Source organism: Miniopterus schreibersii, assembly GCF_964146895.1.
Source record: "Miniopterus schreibersii genome assembly, chromosome: 1".
In the NCBI taxonomy this organism is placed as follows: Eukaryota; Metazoa; Chordata; class Mammalia; order Chiroptera; family Miniopteridae; genus Miniopterus; species Miniopterus schreibersii.
Genome location: NC_138101.1, coordinates 310856 through 324873, shown reverse-complemented (window position 1 = coordinate 324873; position 14018 = coordinate 310856). Strand labels below are relative to the sequence as shown.

Here is a 14018-nt window from a genome sequence, read left to right as displayed (position 1 = left end):
CCCCCACACAGGTACACATGCACACACATACTTGCACACACCTGTACGCAGATGCATACACAGGCAGAAACACTAGTTTAGACAAAAAGGATGCACATTTTCTTGTTTAACAAAATAAATTAAATATACGAAGCTTCAGCTCAAACTCTATATAAAATTACAGAGGTCTGAGGCCACCTTGGGCAGTGGGGCCATGGGTGCCTGGCCCCAAGGTGGACGTCCAGCATGGCCACGAGGCCAGGTGGGTCCTGGGCCCCAGGAGAGGCCAGGTCTCTGTGGCCCAGCCCTCCTTTCATCATTAATATTATTATCTTAATTTCTTAAATATAAATATTCAGGCCCCCTTCTCTCTGGCAGTGGGAGGCTGGGTGTGACCAGAGTCACTCCCAGCTGGGCTCCCGCCTCTCAGGACAGGGCCTGGGACTGCTATGCCCCACGCCCTGGCCCAGGGCACTACTGGTGGGCTCCTGGACACCCAGGACAGGTGGTGGCAAAAATAGCCACCCACCTGCCGAGGCAGGGAGACAGGCGGGCAGGCGTAGGGCAGGGGTAGGGAGTTTTTGGTTTGCTAAGCCAGGGTGCCTCTCAGATCTCCTGCCAGCCGGGGTGGTGACTGCAGCCCCTGTGAAATCCTCCTCACAGGCCAAGGGCTTCCCTCATTGAGTGGCCCCAAGCTACAGGCGCACGGCAAAGTTACAAACGCAGGCCCGAGTGTGGTGTGACTGCATGTCAGTGTGTGTAACGGGGGGTGTGTGTGTGTGTGTGCATGCGTCCAGGAGCGTGTGTCTCTCACGGGAAACCCAGACTTCTGGCTGAGCCCCGAACCTGTGTGCACCTCCCTCCGCAGCCCTCTGCTCCCAGCCTGCCCACCTGGCCTGGCCTCCAGGTGCCCACCCCTGGCACCTGGGGGCCCCAAGAGCAGCACCACCTAGCACTGGTAGTGGATGTGCTGGTGCTGGTGGACTTTGCCTTCCACATGTGAGTGCGTGTGTGAGTGCGTGTGTGTATGTGTATGCGTGTGCACGTCCGTGTAGAGTTTGGGGTAAAGCTTGGGGCCAGCAGCTGAGCCCGGGCCCAGCAGGTGCTGGGGGGCCGCTGGAGCCCCAAGCTCCTCACACAGCCCCACGCCCGCGGTGGTGCCGAGCGCTGGGGACACAGGCAGGTCCTTGTCCCCGCCGCGGTCTCGGGTGGTCCCAGGTGTGCGGTGCGCAGGCACAGGTGGGGTGGGCACGGGGGCACACGGCTTTTTCTTGGCCTGGCAGAGCCACAGGAGCACGGTGCCCAGGATGAAGACAGCGCCGGCTGGGATGCCGATGACCACGGGCCACGGCAGGCTCGTGGCCGAGGAGGAGGGGGCCACGGGTGGCCCGGGCGGCTTTGGATCTTCAGGAGAGAACAGGGAAGAAGGTGTGAAGGGTCAGGAGTGTCTGTGCGAGGCCAGGGGGCTGGGGCGGGGCGGGGCGGGGCGGGGGGGCACCTGGCAGCACGGTGAGGAAGGCGCTGCGGAAGCTGTAGCCCATGGTGTTGGCGCCCAGGCAGATGTACATGCCGGCGTCATCCTGACGGGCGCGTGTGATGAGCAGCTTGTTGAGGTAGGAGCCGTCGGGCCGCGACCACACGTCGCCCGTGGGCAGCACCACAAACTTCTGGCCGCCCACGTCGATGGTGGAGTTGTAGCGGCCCTCGGCGCCATACTCCACGCGCTTCAGCCACTGGATCACGGGCTTCACGTCACTGCGCACTTTGCACTGGAAGGATGTGGTGCCCCCGAAGTCCACCGTGGTGTTCACAGGATGCGTGCCCGTGAGGACCGGCTTGGAGCGTGTCCGCTCTGCAGGGAAACGGCATGTGGGCGCGTCCCTGGTCCCCGCTGGCCCCCCACCCCCGCCGGTCTCCAGCCCCCGCCGGCACTCACGGATCACGTCCACCTTGTAGGTGGCGTTGATGGCGCCCGCGCGGTTCGACACTCGGCACGTGTACTTGCCGCTGTCCTCGGGCCGCAGGTTCTTCAGGCTCAGCGTCCACTTCTTCCTGTGCTCGCCAGCCTCTGGGCGCGTCAGGGCCTGGTCATCCTTCATCCACATGATGTCCGGCCGCGGGTGCCCGCTGGCCACACACTTGAGACGCACAGAGCTGCCCACAGGCCGAGCGATCACCCGGCGCCTCATCTTAGAGGGCTGTGTGAAGCGGGGCCGGGCTGCAGGGTAGGGGGCACAGAGGTCAGAGGGGCACAGGATGGAGGGTCCCCCCCTGCACCCCAGGGGGACAGTGCTGTTGCCATGCTCACCCCACTGCTTGCTGGCTGGGTCCTCCTGGCCCCCGGAGGAGCCCTCGTGCCCTGGGCTCTCCCTGACTGGGCTGGTGTCCTCTGCAGACGGGGGGGGGGTGTGGGTGTAAGAGGGGCCCCCCCAGCCCCCTACCCAGACCTGGGCTGGTTCCCAGTCCCCAGTGTCTGGCCCAGCTGGGAAAGCTCTGGGAAAGCTCTAGAAAAGCAAGTGGAGGCCCATCGGCACACCCACATCTCAGAGTCCCAGAGACAGCTGGGCAGAGAGCCCGCCCAGCCCACTCCCAGGGTGCAGGTGACCCCAACAGGCACGGGGGGGGCAGAGACCTGAGAGCTGGCCCCCCACCCCGGCTCCGGGGGGTCTGCAGGCTGGGGGGAGGGGCAGCCCGGCGGCAGCTGCAGTAACCCTAACCCACATCAAGGGCCCGAGGGCTGGGTGAAGTGACATGGCCCGCATACCGCCCAGCCACCCGCCCTCCGCGAGGACAGTGGGGGGCACCCGCAGCGCTCCTGGTCCACAACCCAGAGAAGGCCCCTGTGGGGTGGGGCTTACTGAGGAATGCCCCTTCCCCAAGACAGCCTCCACCCAGCCCAGGACCAAGGCCAGACTGTCTCAGGCCCCCACCCGGGGAACCAGAGAAGGGGGAGTGTGGCTCAGGCTTCTTTGTGATGGACCAGCATGCCCTGAGACCCACCCTGGGGATGCCCCTTCCCCAAGGACCCTCCCCAAAGGACACACTGGCAGCAGGTGGGGAAGGGCTGGATGGCAATGCCAGGGACCAGAGAGTGCAGGGTGTGTCACGGGGACAACACCCATTCCCCAAGCCCAGGCCCCAGAGGCAGAAGAGAACAGAAGGTCCTTGGCTTCCCGCGGCCCCTCTGAACTTCGAAACCTGAGCCTCAAAGTCACCGCTGACACCCAGGCCACCAGCCTGCCTGGCACGCCCTTCAGTGGGACCACTGTCCTGAGCACAGATACCCACTCCCGCTGCCCCTGGCTGCCCCAGTTCCCGGTCAGCAGGACCTCGGGGAGGGAGGGTCCCTGAGGGCTAGGCCTGAGGAGGAGCCCGGGCTGGGGGTGGTGATGGGGTCAGGGTGGGAGCCTAGGGAAGACTGACTCGGACAGAAGCCCCTGCCCCAGCCCCGAGGCCCTGCCCAGCCGTCACTGACCCATCACGATGAGGGTGTAGTTGACGCTGAGGCTGCCGAAGCCGTTGGTGGCCTTGCACACGTAGGCACCCGCGTCCTCCCGCTCCACCTCCTTCACCCGCAGCCCCTGGTGCAGCACGCGGAACCGGCTCCAGCCACCGTGGATCGTGCGGCCGTCCTTGGTCCACATGGTCAGCGGCGGTGGGTCCCCCTCCACGGGGCACTGTAGCCTGACGGTGCGGCCCAGCCGGGCCACCTGCCGTGGGACCACCTTGTCTGCCATCCTCGGGGGGCCTGCAGGCGGGGTCAGAGGCCCCGGTCAGGGAGGCGGTGGTACGAGAGCTGGGAGCTCGGGGAGGGGTGTCCCGGAGGGTCCCCACCCAGGACTCCACCCTGAGTCCCCTGCCCAGCACAAGCAATGGGGGCTGAGGCTCAGGGCCCTCCTCACAGAGCAAGGCTGGCATTTACCCAGGCCCACTGTGTGCCAGGCCCACATCCGCTGAGCACCAACTACACGCCATTGCAAAAATACCATCTGGCTGGAGTAGCTCACGGGGACACAAGCCCACAGGAGAGCAGGGTAGCTCCTGACTAGCCCCCACAGACAAGCCCAAGTGTCTGTGTGTGAAAGAGTTGTATGGCACCTGCTTGGCATCCCTGCGTCTGGAGGCCCATGTCTATGTGTGTGTGGACCCCATCTGCCTGGACAAGGGCCTCCCTGCTACCAGCCACACCCAACACGTAGCTTAACCCAAGGCCCTGGGGCCACAGGGCGAGTGGCTGGGTGCATGGGCCCCAAGTGAAGGGTTCCTGTCTGGTTGGCAGTCTGTGTCCACTGCAAACCATGGGAGAAGCCCGTGGTCCAGGCTGAGGCCGAGGCCATGGGCCCCTTACCAGCAGGAACAAACCCCCTCCCACTCCCACCAGCCCAGTCCTGCCTCAGGGCCTCTGAGTCACGTGCAAGCAGTGAGGTGACCAGGACTGGAGGGGACTGAGTGACTGACCGGCTGGGAATGACACTGCAGGTGTGAGAAAGGACAGGGGCCATCTCCTGGCCTGGGGCCATGGCTCTGAGCCTAGGGGTCTCTGCAGCCCCTGTGCAGTGGATGGCTGACCACAGGGTGCTGGGCTCTCATGCACAGTCCCCTTGCCCGCTAGGCCTCCAGACCCGAGGAGGTAGCCACGGGCACCCAGCCACCCCTCCCAGGCCCATGCTATGGCCACTCCAGGCCCAGAGGGCCAGCGTCCAGCGTCCTGGGCTCAAGGAGGTGCCAGGAGGTGGTGGCTGCTCCCAGCCACTATTAAGCAGGGCCCGAGGGCAGCATGTGTTTCTAATAATCAGCTAGTATTCCTTCAACATGCAATTACCAGCTGGTTACGTTGGGGACTTTGCAACCGGGGCCCCACATGCTTCTGTGGGTCCGCCAGACACTCAGGCAGCAGCTTCTCACTCATCCTTGCCCACCTCCCAGGGACCCTCCCAGGGCACTGAGCCCCCACCACCTCTGTCTGGGGGGAAAGGGAGGGGTGGGTGCCGTCCCCACTTACACCGAGGGAGCTGACAGCTCAGGGATAAGGGTCTCTGGGTTCCCAGTGGGGAGGGGCTCCTCCCAGCCCCACCCCCTCACCGTGCCTGGCGCACCCCACTCCACCAAGCCTACCCTGCCAAGATGCAAGCCCACCCCCTATCCTGCCTCGACTAGGGTCCCTCCCACCCACCACGTGGCTCCTGGACCCTGCGCCACAGCTCCAGGCCCCTGCACTCCCCACCATCCTCCTCTTCACCAGCTCCCACCCCCACCCTTGTCCCCCGGAAGGGACAAGAAGAGCAGAGGTGGCAGGGGTCTGAGATCCACCTCTCCCTAATTACTGAACTGTCTGTAGGGTCCCCCCAGGCACCCACCCAGCTCGAGTGGGAGGGGCTGCAGGGTCCACAGACAAGGTCCTTTCCTCATTCCCAGGCAGACCCTGTCAGCCACCTGTCACTGCCTGAAATTCCACCATTCACAGGGGCCTCCTGGCTGCAGGACAAAGAGGGTCCCCCCCCCCACCCAGTGCCCTGGGCTGCCAGGGCTGCCACCTGGGCACATGGACACACGGGACTGTGCAGAAGGTGCAGGGAAGGAGGACAGGGGCAGGCCTGAGGCAGTGTCATCCCCGTTGGGGGTTTGCCGGTCCCAACACTACCCGAGGGGCACAAAAGGGGGCTGGTCCAACACCCCCATCCCCCAAAGGAGCCTGCTCAGTGGCAGAGAAAGGACTGTGTGCTGGGGGTCACCTCAAGCCCCGCCCCACCCCAGACAGAAGAGCTTGAGCAGTGGGGTGTCTACAGGGCAACAGCAGCTGATTTGTGCAGACGGAGAGGTCAGGATGCCCCTCGTCACTGCAGAGGGACAGAGCCAAGTGACTGCCAGACAGCAGGAAGTGTGGCCCCAGGGCAGCCCTTCAAGCGGTACAGGGGGACAGGCAGGCTGGAGCCAGTCTTATCCTAAAGCAAACAGCCCCTTCCCCCTCCCCAGCGGCCAGCCCGCCCGCCCCACCCGTGCTGGACCCAAGGCCAGGCAAGGCCCCTGGGCAACCCCCACACCAGCCTCCGCAGAGACCCCGGTAGGCTCACCGGAGGAAAGCCCTCCTCCCTCCACAGATTCCTGGGAATTTTGGCCGTCAGCATGACTGCTGCAGCTCTATATTTAGCCTGGGAAACACAAGCCCCCATTGTGCACCTGGACAGGGCGTCCAACCCACTCAGCCATGGGAAACTGAGGCCATGGCTGAAGCCCGAGGGCACCTGCAGGGCGTGTGGAGGAGCGCCTGGCACGAAAGCCCAACAGCTTCCAGGCAGGGCCTGGGGGCCTTGGCCTCCTCCAGGGTCCCTCCCCCCAGCCTCAGCCCCGTCCCTGTGAGTGCCTCCTCCAGGAAGCCCCCAACCCTGCACACAGCCTAAGCCGTAGCCTTGGGGAGTTCCGGGCACAGGCAAGATACGAGGGCCACGTGGAGGAACAGACATGGGGGTAAGCGGAGACGGGCAAGGTCTCACCCCTCAGCGAGGGCTGAACACTGAGATGGGGGCAGGGAGGGAGTCACTGCCCTCCTCTCTTCTCTCCTTCCTACTCCCCAGCTGTGAAAACAAGGCCAGGAACAGAGGTGCCAGGAGGGGCCAGCGTGCAGCAACCTGGAGGCCCCACACCCAGCCTACACAACCACGCTTCCCAGCTGCCACCCGGGGCTCAGGTGTAACACACAGATCCTGTCGCACTGTGGCCCCCAGGTACACAGGCTGCCCCAGGCCCACGCCTTGTTCTCTGAATGCACTCTCTGCCCCACAGTCCCCCAGGTGTGCACTCGTACACACCCCCCCAGCAGTGGATGCAGACCCCTCACTGAGGGACACAACGCACCTCTGAGCGCCTGAGACGCCCAGGCCCACCCCCATCACCCACCTGGCTAGGTTTGGTAAAACAAGATCCCTCGGTAACCCCAGCGACACCCCTCGCCCCAGTGGGCCCAAGCAGGGCGGAAGGGGACAGGGCACTGGGATGGATGGAGAGGTGACACATGAGGGAGGGTGGGGACGGGACCTGCTGCAGCCAACCCCGTGCAGTGTCCAAGGCCCTGGCTCGGCACCACATACCTCACTGACCACGCTGCCCTGGGCCTCAGCTCTGGACGCCCCACCTGATGACCTTCCTGACACCCCTCCCCCTCCCGGGCTCCCATAACTCATTCTGGGGGTGGCCTGCGCACAGTCCGTCAGGGGCCTGGCCCTGGGAGTACCGGCCTTGACCTCTTCCCCACTGCCGAAGGCAGTCTGTGGGCCCCAACCTGCTGACCTGGAGCCCCTGCAGAAGGACTGGACCAGGCACCATCCTGCTTCTGGCGCAGCAGGAGTAGCAGGTGCACCACCCTCTCAGGCCTCACCCCACACCTCCCCCGAGTCAGTTACTCCCACCCTCGTGGCCGCAGACACAGATGGGAATGAGGGTGTCCAGGGACCACCTGGCCAACTCATCAGGGCCGGCTCTGTCCCCAGCAAGCCCTGCAAAGTCCCAGAAATGTCCAGCCTGGAAAGAATTCCCTGGCGAGAAGTGGGTGGGCATCAGGCTACTCACACAAGAACTAGCCATGGGATGAAGGCACCACCAGGAGCCACTGACCTGCTGGGCCCCACCCCTCCTGGAGGAACTCAGTGGCCTGAGGTCAGCACGGCGGGACCTCGTCAGAGAGCAGGGAGGGGAGGCAGGTCCTAACCTGAACACCCTGTGCCGGGCGGGGTGGGCGGACACTCTCTGGGAGGGTGGGGGGACTTGTGCCCTCACCCCATCATGAGAGAGCACTGGCACAGGGCTGAGCTGGGGAGGCCCACCCATGGTGGGCTCAAGAAGGTGAGACCTTGGGGGAAGGACAGGGACGCCCACAGGAGGGGGTACAGGTGATGCCACAACAGGGCCTGAGGAGCAGGGGCCAGGCGCTGCCAGGCCCCGAGCAGGTCAGGCACACGTACACACACGCATGCACGCACACACCTGTTCATACTCACACAGGTTCCCCGTCACCGGGCGGCTCAGGGCGGCCCCGGGGGGCTGGACCCACAGGAGCCGTGGTGGAACTGGTAGGACCCGCAGGACAGGTGGTTGCCCCAGAAACCAGGCCATTCTGGGCGTGGCAAAGGCACAGCCTGACCCATCAAGCAAGCGAGCTGGCGGGATGTCCAGTCCCCCCTGCTGCCCAGCGCAGCACCAGGTGAGCGGACAGGTCTGCTTCCACCCTGGGAAGTCCTCAGGTGGACCATGGGCAGAACCCTGGCCACAGGGATCCATCTCCTTGCCATCTCAGGGGGCATAGTCACCCCAATGGTGCCATTGCCCTAGGGGGTCCCCACATAAGTCATCAACAACTGATGGTGACCAGGGCAACACCCAGACTCACTGCCAGGTACCCATCCAGGGGGATCAGCTGCACATTGGCAGCCCCTGCCCCATGTTCAGATCTCGCCAGGTTCACTGGACTCCAAGCTGACCCCTCCACCCAGCAAGTCACCAACGCCACTCACCTAGAACTTGAGTCCCCATCACAGTCTCCCCAGAGGGGCCCCACCCCAGTTGTCAAGGAACCCAGAAGGCTCCTTCCATGGGAGCCTCCCTCAAATGCCAGCACTGGGCCCTGACCACCCGAGCACCCATGTCACCTTGGAAATATGATAAGGACATTTCCTGAGCCTAGAGGCCCTGGGCCAGAGGTGGGGCTTTAGGCAGAACGGATGCTCAGCCTGCTGTGAGGGCTCCCACACTGGACAGCCCACCTCACCCAGCAGCCTGGGCTCGGGGTACCTCCAGGCCAGAGAACCCCTCGCGCTCACCCACACCTGCTCCCACACCATGGCCCAGGGTTTACAGCAGGCTCCCCGAGGACAGGCCTGAGGCTGGGCCACCGAGCCCTCGAGGGGAAAACGCGTGTCAAACTGTGCGCGGCTCTGCTGGGCTCAACACTGCAGGGGCCCAAGGGGGTCACCGCAGGGGTCTGAGGCCAGGGCAGGGCACAGGGCCCTTCTCCCGCCTCTGCCGCACGCCCCGTGTTCGCTCCTTAGCCACTCACTCCCCAACACTCGGCCTGTGTAAACCTCTCACGAAATAAACTCACTAGGCAGGAAGAAAAGCAATTGTTTCCTGCCAGGAGGGGAAGCCTGGGGATTCAGCAGCCCAGATGCTCACAGGAGCACCCTCCCTGCCACAGCTGCCTCCCCGATTCAGGGACAGCTCCTGGAAGCCCTGGCCCCGTGCTGGCTCTCCCCAGGGGGCAGTCTCCCCTCCAGGTCCTGCCCCCAGCACCCAGAGGGGGCATGGAGTGTGGACTCCTTACTGAGGACAGGGGGCTGGGACAGGAGAAAAAGCTCCTCAGGACACTCCCAGCACCCCTCCTCCCAGAACTCCCCAGCCAACCAGCCTCTCAGTCCTTCCCTGGCCTGTCCCTACTCACTGTTCCCAATCCAGCTACACCAAGGCACCCATGTACTCTGGATGTCCACCCTGGCCCAGGTGAGCCAACCCTCTATCCAGAGACCTCCACCTGGAAGCCTTTCCTCTCCTAGGCCTGTCCTGGTCTGGCCCCTTCCCTCTAACCCCCTCCCCCCTGGGGCCCAGACAGCAGCTGGGCAGGGCATATCGGGGCTTGACCAGGAGCACCAGTGGCCACCGCTGGGAAGAACGGGTGGTGGGCAGCAGTGCTGGAAAGGGTGTCCATGGGACTTGGGGACCTAGGCACCCCTCCCCTCCACATTCAGACCTACCCACTGAGGCTGTCACCAGGACACACCAGGCGAGGCACAGACTGAGCCAAAGGATGCCAGCGAGGACACCACATGGTGGGTGGGTAGCCAGTGGTAAGCACCCCAGCATGTGGGGTGACATCCCGCACGTTCACACACACCCCCCGTCTGCTAGCACTGCCTGAGCCCGGCCCTGGGTAAGCCACAGGCTGGGGCCGCTGCTGGGGGAAAACCAACATTTCCCTGGTTGGGGCTAAGGCGCCTGGCGGGAGCCGGAGGCCCATTGATTCCCGCACAGTGGAGAAGCAGCCTGTGTTTCCAGGCCCAGCCAAAGGCGACTTTGTTCACAGCTCCCTCCTCCCCCCAGAGGGGGCCGTGATTTATTCTCCCTTCCAGGAGTGGGGCCCGAGTACACGAGGGGGCTGGCCCACACCCCACCTGGCAATGCCTGGACCTGGCTCCTGAACATCCACCTCAGCCCCACTGCACTCTGGCCAACCGCTGTGCAGGGGGCCTGGGGGCAGTGAGGAGGCCCCCTGCAGCCTGGCCAGAGGCTGCTGTCCCCCGATGCCCACGCGAACCACCATAGCGGTCAGGACAACCACACATCTTCCCACTGAATCAGTCATGCATAGCACAGACCCTGACGGCCCCCAAGACCGCCCTCCCCACGGGGCAGGGGCACCCGCATGCCAGGCAGCACCCAGCCTCCTGGGATCGGTGTTCTGTTCACCCAGGGCAAGCTGGCTGGGTCCAGAGGCCAGGGGCGGCCTCGAGGGCTGGCTGCTCAGAGACTGTCTACTGCGCCAACCTTGGATAAGTTCAAACGTGGCACTTCTCAGAAAACCCCTGAAACAGCTCCTTGCAAAGTTACTTGTGAAAAGTATTCCGCTCTGAACCTCTCACATTCCCACTGTGAGAAATAAAACGGAAACGGAGAAAGCCAAGTCCTATCTTTCCTCAAATTTGAAAAAAAAACAAACAGTTTAAGACAAACCCACCAAGACTGAAACTTTGGGAAAAGCGGAACTTTAAAAATATGATCCAAGTCTAGAGATGTACAGAGTCCAGAGATTGTGACACCACCGGGCAAGTGGCTATCGAAAAAACGCCAACTCTCTGCACTGGTGTGCCTGCCGAAAGAAGGTCCACGTCGGCCCGCGCCCGAGAAGCCAGTACAATTCAGGAAGAGTGCCCCCCCCAAAACCACAGAGGCCCTGCCCTTGGACAGCAGCCCCCTGCTCCCCACGGTGCAGAGCCAGGGCTGGGGCTGGATACCAGGCGCAGCCCCAAGGCCAAGGCTGAGGGGCACCGAGCAGGGCACTGATTCAGGCCCTGTTGCCCGCTGCCATCCACTGCCTACTGCCATCCCCCACTCCGCCTCAGGCTCCAGCCAATGACCAGGCCAGGACAGTAGCCTCCAGAGCCTCCCTGACCGAGTGGCAAAGGGACGGGCAGGTGCAAAGATGGGGGGGTCCAAGCAGATAAAAGAAAAATCGGAGTCTGGGCCACCGGCTGCCAGGGGGACCTTACTGAGGATGACCTGAGTGCCCATAGTACCCAGGACGCTGCCCAGCCCAGCTATAGCTGGGCAGCCCCCACCCTCAAGCCAGCCGGTCAGTGCCCAGCCAGGCGGGCGGGGAGGGGGGGTACCATGGCATGAGGCCCACCTGGGCCGCCGCCCGCCACCCAACACCCGTACGTGGCCATATAAGGCCGCGTTGGGCTTGGTGCGCCCGCTGGGTGGCAGGGGAGGGGTTCGAAGTCTCAGAGGACTGGCGGACAGGGCAGGAACGATCCTGAGTGGTCAACACACCCAAAGGTCCCGCCTAGCTCATAGGAGGCCAGCAAAGACCATGGCGGACCGGCAAGAGTCCGCGGGCACTCATCACCCGTTACCCACCAGCCGAGGATGTCCTCGCTCGCTGGGGCTGGGGACAGGGGCAAGGGCCCCTCGGGGCATACCAGGCCTGCCCAGTTGGACATCAGGTGTGTGGGCCCTGGTGTGGTGCTGACCAAGAGCACAGTGTCCAACCTGAAGGAGGTAGTCCTTGGGGTCTGTCTTGAACAGGAAACACCCCCCACGGCGCAGCGATCCCCGAAGCTGGGGACTGTACCTGAGGGTGGGCAGGCCCGGGGCCCAGGGCTGGGTCATGAGTCCCAGACACCAAGAACGCCCCCACTGTCCCCACACTGCACCCTGGCCACCCTGGGGGTCTCTGCAGGTTCCCAGGGACCTAATAGAGTCCACTGTGGCCAAACAACCCACCCTCCAAGAATCCAGGGTGACCAGCTGCCCTCAACTGCAGGTACCGATGTGGCTGTGACGTGGTTGTGTACGTGCATGTGTCCCGCGGGGAACTGGGGCCCGAACCCAGCCTGCGGGCAACTACGGGGCCCCACGGGTGAGCCGGCGGTGCCCTGAGAGTAAGAAGGACCCTGTGGGCGAGCTGGGGGTGCCCCATGGGTAGTGGGGGTCCTTGTGTGAGCCTGGGGTACCCTGGGTATAAACTGGGGGAGCCCCAAGGGTGGGCTGAGGGTGGCCTGTGGGTAAGCCCGGGGCACCCCGCGGTGAGGGTGCGCCGTGGGTGAGCGGGGGTGACCTGGGGGCTACCTGAGGCGCCCTGCGGCGCGCTGGGGAGACCACGGGGGAGCCCGCCCCACCCGCGAGCTGGGCCTGCGCGCCGGGAGCGCGGCGGCGGGTGGGGCGCAGGCACGCGCCGCGGGCACTGGGGCAGAGTTGAGGGCCGGCGGGAAGGGGCGGGGCCGGCGCGGGCGCGGGCGCGGCGGGCGCCGGACTCACCTCGGGCGGCGCGGGCCGGCGGGAGGGCCCCCAGCAGCAGCGGCGGCAGCAGCAGCAGCGGCAGCAGCGCGGGGCTCGGCGTCATCGCGGCCGGTCCGACCTGGGGCGCGGGGGGCGTCACCGGCGCCGGGGGGCGTCGCCACCCTCCGGCGGGGCCCGGGGCGCGGGGCGGGGCGGGGGCGGCGCGGGGAGCGGACCGCCGCAGACAAAGGGTTCGGGCTAATTGCCGCCCGCCGGCCTCCGGCGTCTGGGTTCCCGGCGCTGGGAGCGCGGGCCGCCCGCGGGACACGCCAGGCGGCGCCGCAGATAATCGCCTGCGCCATTAGCGGACAAATTGCGCTGGGGGGGCACGCGGGGCGCCGGGGGCGGGGCGCGCAGGACCCCGAGGGGGCGGGAGCGGCGCGGCGCGTGCCAGCGCCCGGCGGGGCCCCGGCCCCGGGACCGACCCCCCGGCCTGCACCCGGACCTGGACCCGACCCTCCCGCTCGGCGCCCCAGGGGCCCCCGGGGCCGCGGGCGCGCGCGGACGGGCTCACCTCGCGGGGCTCGCGGGCGGCGGGGCTCAGGGCCGGGCCCGCGGGGCGCGCTGCGCGGTCATCGCCGCCCGGGCGCCGCCCCCGCCGCCCCGCGCCCCCGGGCCCGGCCTCGGGACGGCGCGGCGCTACCTGGGCGCGGGCGGCTGCGGGGCGCCGGGGCCGGAGTCGCGGCGGGCGCGAGGCGCGGCGGCGTCGGGGCGGAGGCGGGCGCCGGGGTCCCGGGGCGGCGGGGCGAGGGCCCGGGGCGCCGCGAGGCGTCCTTCCCTGCGGGGCTTTGTCAACTCTCCCGGAGCGAGCGCCGAGCCCGCCGCGCGCCCCGCCCCGCACAACTTCCCGCCAATCGGCGCGCCGCCGCCCGCCCGCCCCGCCCCGCGCCCCGCCCCGCGCCCGAACTTTCCGCCAATCCGCGGTGCGCCCGCCCCGCCCGCCGGGCCCGGGCCTTAACCCTTGCGGCGCGGGCGGCCCGCGGGCCGGGCGTCTCCCCAGGGCTCGGCCCCGCCCCGTCCGGCCCCGCCCCCGGCCCCGCCCCCGCCAGGCTCGGTTCTCCGCCAGGTGCCCCGGCGCCCCCCCCCCCGCACCTATCTGCCCGCGGCCGTCCCGGAGGCCCCGACACCCGCGCTCCCCGCCCCCCGGAGCGCCCGGGCTGCCCTCCGGCCAGTCCCCCCGGCTGCCCAGGGGAGGCGAACCGGCCGCCCGGCGCCCCGGGGCCTGGAGGTCCGCCTGTCACGTAGCTGCCGGGAGCAGAGGGCGACCCGAGGCCCGGCTCCGGCCCGAAGCGGCGCCTGGCGAGGGGACCGGGCTCCAGCCAAGCGCGGCCCAGGCTTACCTGGCGCCTCCGACCGACGGCAGGTGTGTCCCCCCGCCGCCCGCGGGCTGCGAGCCTCCCCCTGCTGATAACGACCCGGGAGGCTGCCGCCGGTGACGGTGGAGAGCACAGGGCGCCTCCTCTGACCCTCACAGGCTGGCAGGCGCCTGTCACCTGGTG

The 14018-nt window shown here is 66.6% G+C and overlaps 1 protein-coding gene across 3 annotated transcripts; it reads right to left on the bottom strand.

Annotated features, from left to right (window-relative positions):
- Positions 1 to 134: 134 nt before the first annotated feature.
- Positions 135 to 14018, bottom strand: FGFRL1 (fibroblast growth factor receptor like 1). Of its 3 annotated transcripts, none has more exons than XM_081123992.1 (7): positions 13860 to 14018; positions 12499 to 12598; positions 3455 to 3727; positions 2288 to 2368; positions 1916 to 2197; positions 1478 to 1831; positions 135 to 1383 (listed from the first exon to the last, which is right to left on the bottom strand). In XM_081123992.1, the coding sequence occupies exons 2-7, from the start codon at positions 12581 to 12583 to the stop codon at positions 929 to 931; spliced, it is 1530 nt and encodes a 509-aa protein (XP_080980118.1). In that variant the 5' UTR covers positions 12584 to 12598; positions 13860 to 14018; the 3' UTR covers positions 135 to 928. The 3 variants fall into 3 exon arrangements, with proteins under 3 accessions (XP_080980118.1, XP_080980117.1, XP_080980116.1); XM_081123991.1 differs by lacking the exon at positions 13860 to 14018 and adding an exon at positions 13034 to 13095; XM_081123990.1 differs by lacking the exon at positions 13860 to 14018 and adding an exon at positions 13034 to 13095 and having other exon boundaries at positions 1478 to 2197.